The 8,663-nt window shown below is 49.6% G+C and overlaps 1 protein-coding gene across 1 annotated transcript in view; it reads right to left on the bottom strand.

Annotated features, from left to right (window-relative positions):
* Positions 1-2,555, bottom strand: part of LOC101987017 (integrin beta-2-like protein) — a 15,910-nt gene extending 13,355 nt beyond the window's left edge. Inside the window, exons 1-3 of the mRNA XM_005370134.1 lie at positions 2,498-2,555; positions 2,214-2,302; positions 1,210-1,390 (exon numbers count right to left, since the gene is read on the bottom strand). Coding sequence (XP_005370191.1) covers positions 1,210-1,390; positions 2,214-2,302; positions 2,498-2,555 — 328 coding nt within the window. The remainder of the gene's footprint in view (positions 1-1,209; positions 1,391-2,213; positions 2,303-2,497) is intronic.
* Between the last annotated feature and the right edge of the window lie 6,108 nt (positions 2,556-8,663).

The following is an 8,663-nucleotide window of genomic DNA, read 5'->3' as shown; positions in this document are numbered from 1 at the left end:
CACTGAAACCTTTCCTGCTTCTTCCTGCCATGTGGGAACACCAAACAGATGTCTGAAGTGGCTTCTGAGGAACCCAGCAACCCCAGCACCCTGATTTTGGGCTTTCATTCTCCAGATCCATGAGCAGGATGTCTTGTGAGTGAGTTAATCAGCCTGTGGAGTCAGCCCACACAAGCCCATTGCTTCTGCCCATGGCTCAATTTACTACCCTGGCTCCCTGGGGCCAGGCCTTGTACCAACATTGGGGCCTGTGCTCCGAAATACTTGCTGTGGCCACAGTCACATCATCTATTGGGCAGACTGGTTTAAAGAGTTTCTCAGTTGCAAGACTCATCAGTGCCAAGACTCATCAGTGCCTTTCTTCTCTCAAGAACACTTGGCCTTCTGAGAGTGAATGCAACAGTATTTTCCAAATGGTTTGTTCTCCTTTCTCAAAACCAAAGCAAAGCAGAACAAAAACATAGCACAGGGTTAAAAGGGAGACCCGGCATCTAGTGTAGACAGCAGACAATGGAGGCTGGGGGAGATTTGCTTGCTTAGAGTCAGCAAGAGGCAGAGCTATGTATGGAGAACCTCAGTCTTTTAAATTAAAATGCAATTCTGATGCGCATGGTGTGTGGTAAGGGGGTGTGTGTGTGTCTACCCTTGAATCAATTCCTGAATTCAAGTGCGTCTCCTGCCTCAGTTTACTGAGAGTATTTGGGAGCTCAGGTGTCTGGAGAGTGGACATTAGTCATGAGGATCCCAGCAACCTTCAGGCCAACCTGGACACACACCCTGCAATGGCGAGTGTTAGCTGTCCACCTTACACAATCTAGAATCACCTGGGAGAAAGGCCTCAGGGTCAACCTGTCAGTTGAGGCGGGAAGACGTACCCACTGTGGGCGGCACCACTCCCTGGCTGAGATCCTGTGCTCTATGTTATGCACTTGCAGCAGCATGCATCCATCACCCGCTGCTTCCTGACTGTGGATGTCCTGTGCCCAGCTGCTTCAAGCTCCCGCTGCTGTGCCGCCCCCACCTCAATGGGCTGTACCCCTGAACTGTGAGTCAAACCCTCTCCCATTTGAGCTGCCTCTGTCAGGAATCTCAACACTGTCAGGAGAAGAAACTGAACCACAGTCTACTGTCCACAGTGACAGCAGGGATGCTGGCCAAACTCCTGTAAACACCGTGTGCCCGGTCCACACCAGGCAAGTTCAAGCCTACCTGGTCTCAAGTAAAGCGTCACATTTTGTGGGGACAGCTGCTTCTGGTCCCTGTCCTTGTCCTCTTGGGGTTCAGCAAGGCTTTTGGGGTCCACGAGGTACTCAGATGTGCAGCCCCTTAACAACAGTTGCTCTGAGGTGTCACAGCGGAGAGACTCTGGCTGCCCTTGGCCTGTGAAGTTCTGGGGAAAGGGCCAGGTTAGTGTCACAAGGAAGATGACGGATCATAGGGACTAGAGATCCCAGCCTATCTCTTCTTCACTTGCCATTACACTTTGGCATAGAAATCTCTGTGAATGGGGGCAGCCTACCAAGGAATAACTGTCCTTGAGACAACCTCGGTCTCCTTGAGGGCTTCAAATCAGGCAACTGGAGGCCCCTTTCTGCCCTTAAACTACTCCCTCTAGCACTGAGGACTTGAGTTCAAATCACGGCATCTACACACAAATAAATGCCGCATGTGCCTGTAACCCAGCATAAGCACTCTGGCCACCAGCTCGGCTCTAGGAATTGAGAAGGAATAGGCAGAGACTGATGTCCTCTTCTGTACTCTGCTTGTGTGCGTGAGTACATATACCTATATCACACACACATGCACAGGCACATAGACACACATACAGAGACACAGACATACACACACACATAGACACAAACGTACAGAGAGACACACACACACACAGACAGACACACACACCCCACCCTCCATGTATTTTTAAAAAATGGGAAGAGTCATTCTGGGGGAATCCAGAACATCCAGAGGGGCCCCTGGGCAGGCTTGAGACACTAAAGCATCATTGAGCCAATGATAGTCACAGAATATTGAGCAAGATAGAGATGTATGTATGCATTGGGGGGAAGAAAGGAAGGAGAGACAGACAGATGAGGCAGACAGTCATGGGGGAGGGTGGAGACCAGAGAGAGACACACACACATACACAGAGAGAAATGGAGAGAGACAGAGAGAATGGATGTTATACTCCACCCGTCAACCCATGGGTTTCTTACCAGCTTCTGGCACCAGGCGCAGCCAGGCCCTGACCTGATGCAGTCCTGACAGGTGTTCACTTTGTCCTTGGTACACCACTGAGTCAGGGCTGGGGAGAAAGTTGGGTGAGTAGGTTCTGCCCATCCCAGCTGCTCCAGAGTCAATAGGGGTGGGGAGGAAAGGGGGACAGGAGAGGTCAGGTCAGGACTGGAAGCCCCGTTTGGCTCTGTGAGTGGAGTGATGCCCACAGGGTGAGTCTGTTCTTCCCAGCACACCTCATAGGAGCTGACTTCAAAGAACTCACCACATCCCAGGGAGAGCAGTCCAGTTAGGATGAGCAGCAGGGGGTGCCGGCCCAGCATGTCCTGTGGAGGGAAGGACCTGGTGAGTCAAGGCTGACCTCCTACAGAGCCTCTTCTGGATTGTCTGAAATGCAGGGCTGCTGAGGGTGGAGAGGATCTAGTCCCTGATACCTCAGGGTGTAAGAATCAGACAGGTTCCATGCAAAGTCAGTCACCAATGTCTCCAGGCTCAGGGAAGGAGGAAGTGGGGAGCCACAGGCCTATTGAAGTGGCTGGGGCACCAAGCGCAGAAGACAGGGCACTTACTGTAGGTGATATATGCAGACATATGCAACACACACACACGCACGCACACACACGCACGCACACACACACACACCATGTGCTATATGTCAACACAGACACTGCGCACCCACCACATGTTACAAATGCTATATGTGCTCCATGCTGCTGAGGCCAAGCCTTCAAAGCTGGAACCTGGGCTGCAAGCTGAGACTCTGTTTGTCCTGGTAGTGCTGGGAGCTATTCATGTGTGGCTGTAGGCCGCTGCTTGTTCTCTATCACAGCCTTCAACCTGTCCTTAAGGTGTCTGAAAGTGGACAGTTTCAGGGTTGACTAGTTGTCTCTGGCCAGACTTAGTCACTGAGTAGATCACACCAGCTCTGGGTGAATATCTCCTAACTTAGATTTGTTCTCTTGCCAAGGGTACCAACTGGACTCCCCCTTCCCCCCACAAAAACCAAACAAAACAAAACAAAACACCAGTGGCAGCATGAAAACTCTTGTATCCTTTGATCGGGAAATTTGAACAGGATGGATATAGACCTCGGTGTACCCTACACTCTCCAGAGAACAGGAAGAGGCCGGGGTTACTGCAAGACTAACCCACAGATGCAGTGTCCCAATGACCTGGTGACAGGTAGCCTGCCAGGGTGGCGGTGCTGCCACCTCCCATCCCCCACATCGCTCCTTGCTTATGAGAATCCTGTGGTTATTATAAAGAATGGCCTGAGAGACTCATCTGGCAGGCTGGTGACAGGCAGGCACTCCAAACAACCCTAAAAGTGACCACACTAGGAAACCCAGGACCCACCAACTCACCAGAAGTCTGCAGCAAAGCCAACTCTTTCCCTGGGGAAGTGATGGCACAGCCCAGCACTCTCTCAGGAAGTGGTGAGGCTTACCACAGCCCCTGCTTTGGGCTTTGGTAAGTTTCCTTTCGTGGAGATTCTATTGAGGACCCGGGTCCCCTCCCTTGGCACCAAACACAGGCATCGAATGAAGACCTTGTTTTAGGTTAAATCAAGCTGCAAACACCTGGGACCTGAGGGATGCCTCGGAGGGAAAATGGATCCCATCTATGTAACATGTTCCCATGAAAAGCAGATACCAGTGAGGGCAGGTGGCTGAGACCAGCAAGAAGAGGTGGGTGACTTCCTGTTGTGAAGTTCCCCCAGTTGCAGAACCCTTCACCCAGCCCTCAGAAGCCCGAGGCTCCCAGGGAGAGATACCTGTGTCACGAGTTACAGGAGTGAGCAGGGGGAAATTGGCAGAGCCCCAGGGTGGGTTTGGAGGGAGAGCAAGCGGCAACCCATGGCCACCGTGTCTAAGGGAAAACAAAATTAAAGGCTTGTGATGACCACAGCCCACTCAATAGTTTCCATGGAAGCCCAGTGCCAAGGTGGAGTCACTTCTATCTGTTCACTCACAAGAGACCCGGGGTAGGGGGACAGATGAGAACCAGGGCATCAAAACACTGTTCTGAGACCCAATGTTCCGGGTAGGGACAAGCTACTCCGTCACCAGTATTCCCATTTTCTCCAGTAATCCTGTCTATGTCTTCCAGTTTTCTATATAAATGTATATAGTGACATCTTTTAAGGATAAGGCTTTTTCTTTATGAGAATTTCATAATGGGTGCAATGTAACTTAATCACATCCACCTCCACTTCTCAGCCAACGCCCACATCTCCCTCCCAACTTATGTCCTTCATTATTTAATATTTACTTAATTTTTAAATTCATGTGTCCATCCTTATCTAATCTATCTATCTATCTATCTATCTATCTATCTATCTATCTATCTATCTATCTATCTATTCCACATATGTGTGGGTGCTCGAGGTAGCCAGAAGTGGGTGTCTGATCCCCTGGAGCTGGTATTACAGAAATTGTTTGTCTCATGTTTGCCTTGGAGACTGAACTGGGGTTGCTGGAAGAGCAGCAAGCATTCTTAACTGCTGTTAAGAGTTATTAAATAATTCTTAAATTATTAAATAATCATTAAATAAATAACAAATTATTTAAAATTAAAATAATTATTAAAAATTAAAATTAAATATTATTTTGAGCCTGCTGAATTCAGCTTGTGCTTCTCACATGCATGTGGCCTTGCTGTCATCTGTTGGAACAGGGCTCCCGGCAAAGAAGAATGACTCTCCCTCCCATGACAGCCATCAACTGCCAATAGTACCCGGCAGAGCCTTGGAAGCCCCTCCCCCTTCACACTGGAGTCTTTCATTGTCTTGATCCATGGCCAGTCTTAGAAGAGCTCTCAGTTCTGCAGTAGCTAATGCACTGCCCGAGACTGCAGATTCCACAACCCACTGGCTCTGTTGTTCCCACCACATACAATCCTGGAGTGGATTAGACCATGGCGGTGGCTGTGTTCCATCAATCACTGGATGGCTCTTGTTCACTCTTTCACCCACTCATCCCTCTAGCAAGTACTTTTCGGCCCCTCCTGGTAAAAGACTAGATGTATCTAGTCTATCCTTAAAGATTACTGGATTCTGCCTCTACCGGTCCCTTCAGCGTCTGCATTGCCCCCACTTCTACTGAGTTTCCACTCCAAATGTTCCAGACACAATGGATGCCACTTAAAATCCAGCTGGGAAGAACTGCCTTCCTGGAGCTGACTGTACTCTCAGACTCTCGAGCACCAAGAGAGCCCTGCCTAGGGCTGGGACAGAAGAACCCCATACTTGGAAGCTTCTATACCAGCAGCATCGTGCCTCTCAGGCTCAGAGGTCTCTGCATCTCATACTGGCCGGGTCTAAGCATCCCAGAGCCCTACCCCCAGCCCATGTCTACATCTCTTGCCCACAGGAAATGATAAGACCTATGCTACCAAGTTATGAGCAGGGGTGAGGCTATGGAAGGCCCACTGGGGTCAGGGCCAACTCAGGGTATTGGTCACTGATCCAGTAGAAACAGGGCTCCCCGTTTCCATGGTGTCCTCTCTGCCGGCTGGCCATCCGTTCCCACACAGCCTCAGTTTGCACTGCATCCTCTCTGGGAGGTGACCTGATGACAGCATCCCAGAGTCCTCAGCAGCTCTTCTCTCCATCCATGGCTCCCAGTGTGGTGCTGGCCTCCATGTCACAAGCGTGTAGTCACTGTTCCAGGAAGGTGGTTGGTGCTATGGCTTCCCTGCTGCTCTCACCACCCCAGTCCTCTCCTGTGACGACTGCTGCCTCAGGTGCTATAGGAAGCAGAGGCCGTGCATGCTGTCCTTCCACTTATCAAAGGACAGCAATGCAGGGACCCAGCCCTACAGTCGGTAAGCTCTGGGTGGTGATGGTGGCTGGGAAAGGGGCAGGCCACAGCGTTCAGATCCTAGAAGATCCAAGGGGAGCCCTGGGATCCAGAGCCATGACTTCAGCTGCCCCCTCGTCTGCCAGAGGCCTTGAGAACAGCTCTTATGAATGAACCTGACCATGGTGGAGAGGTTAGGGTTATCAGAACCAGAATCCCACACCAGTATTGTTCCCTTAAGCACAATGCTTACCAAGTGTGACGTCTACCAGGCCAGGCCTTTTAAAGCCTGAGCACCAGGGATTCACATGACACCACTAAGGAAGACACACACACACAACATGGACACCTAAGCACACACTGTACACACATATATGTAATAGATACTCATACATGGGCATGTACCTGCATGCGATACATATCACACACACACATGCACCACACAGACGTAATTGTACATACATACAGGCATGCATGTGCACACCAGCACACTTCACACAGACCTGTACGCACGTGCACAGACACACATATCACACAAACAGACCCACCGTTCCTCACACAGGTGAGTCTGAAAGTAGATTTATCAGGGCTAGAGGTGCGGAGAGGGGGACCAGCTGAGGCAGGAGCAGACACAACTGGCTCCTGCCGATAGCCCTGGGAACTTCCCCCACAGCTCCAGTCCTTCCTGGACCCTCCACTTCCAGCCTGGGGTTAGGAAGCCCTCCCTACAAGAGGATCATCCAGTCTCTGCTGGGTCTGGCAGCCACCATGTCTCTGGAGGCCCAGATAGTGTATGGGATCCTAGAACCAAAGCAGGAGACCTGTGCATCTGTGCTTATTCTTCACCAGCCTGACCTCATGTTCTCAGCTCTGGGTGTTCCTAGCCTTCTTCATGGTTCTTCCTGGAGGTTGCAAGGGGCCTCTCCTACTACAGGGCCTTGACCGGGTAGTCTTGGAACAGTTTTCTTTCAGACTCCCTGGACTGGGGTCATAGAGAGGCCACAGGATCCTTACCAGGGCTGGGGTCAGGTCTCCTGCTGCTTAGAGAAGATTAACACTGAGGTATCCTCTCTAAGAGCCACAGGGACAGGGCCCCCACTCACCGCTTGGCTCCTTGGAGGCCTCGACTCAGCTGGGGATTCTTCAGCTCCTAATCAGCTTGTTCTGGGGACTTCTCTGGCAGATGCGCCTTAGCTTGGTGCTTCCTCTTTTGACTTAGCTCCTAGGAGGAAGTGGTGTGATCTGTGGCTGATTGCCCTACACATGGGCCTTACTCAGTCCTCCCTGCCTTGTCACACACTCTCAGCAGCTACAAGGCAGGGGGGACCTGGCACTGATGAAGTGCTCTTATGGAGGGAAGTAGACCGGGGAGGGAGGGGAGTTGCTTGGGACAGCTGTCTGGAGACACTGGAAGATTCCCCAGCATGCCAAGGATGGGTCTTGATCCAAGGGTCAGTGGGCAGGGGCTGGTTTTGGCAGGTTCATGCTCCAGATGTGGGGAGGTATGGCTTAGTTCTGAGCACCAGACACAAAGCCACAACTCAGTCAGGAAGCAGCACTGCACAGCAGAATTCCTCCTTGCTTCCCACCTCCACCCTCCTCTGGCATCAGACTGCAGCTTGGCCTTTCAATGTGGATAAAAGACCAGCAACTTCCCAGGAATGCTCCAAGCCTTCAGGCCTGATTGGAACTGCTGGGCACCCAGTCTCACGGACTGAGCAGCTCCCCGCCTCTCAGGTTCTCCAGATGGCGATCAAGCCCCTGCTGTGTAAACTGATCTAGTAAATTCCTTTTTATAGCACAGATTCACCCATTGGTTATTTTCCTCTCCAAACCATGGCGGACACAGCAGAGTATATGGTGTTCTGGAGTACACTCTCAAACATCACTACATTTCTTGCTACCGAGGCATTGGTCCCAAAGAGTCAATAAACACAGTATTTAAGAGATCCCCAGAATTAAAACTGATGATCGGACCTAAAGGAGTCTGTTTCTTGCAGTTATAAACATGATCTCAGTTTCCATTTTGTAACATATGCGCTTATAAGATTTATGTGTTTCCTCTTTCTTGTTTCTAGATTTATATGAATTAACTCAGCCTGAATCCTTGAGCTTTGATCTTATAAAACCATAAACAGTAACTTGGTTAAGTTTTTTCAAAACTTTTAATTTCTCTTCCATGCTTCATGAAATGATGGGCCAAAGCCCAAATCCTGATACGTTTCTGGAACTTTTATGCTAATACATTTCATTGTTGTTGTTGAATGTGCACGCTCACATAGGAAATTTAAATTCTAAAATAAGGACACTAAAAGGAAGCCTTAAAAGGAAGCTGTCTGCCTATCTATCATCTATTTGTCCGTCTCTCACTCTCATCTCTATCATCTATCTTTCTATCTATCTATCTATCTATCTATCTATCTATCTATCTATCTATCGTCTGTCTATCTATTGTCTGTCTATCTATCTATCTATCTATCTATCTATCTATCTATCTATCTATCTATCTATTGTCTATCTATCATCTATCTATCTATTGTCTGTCTATCTATCTATTTATCTATTGTCTGTCTGTCTATCTATCTATCTATCTATCTATCTATCTATCTATCTATCGTCTGTCTATCTATC

The sequence above is a fragment of the Microtus ochrogaster genome, unplaced genomic scaffold (genome assembly GCF_000317375.1).
Source record: "Microtus ochrogaster isolate Prairie Vole_2 unplaced genomic scaffold, MicOch1.0 UNK72, whole genome shotgun sequence".
Lineage (NCBI taxonomy): Eukaryota > Metazoa > Chordata > Mammalia > Rodentia > Cricetidae > Microtus > Microtus ochrogaster.
Note: the sequence above shows the minus strand (reverse complement) of the source record. Positions and strands in the feature narration are given on the sequence as shown.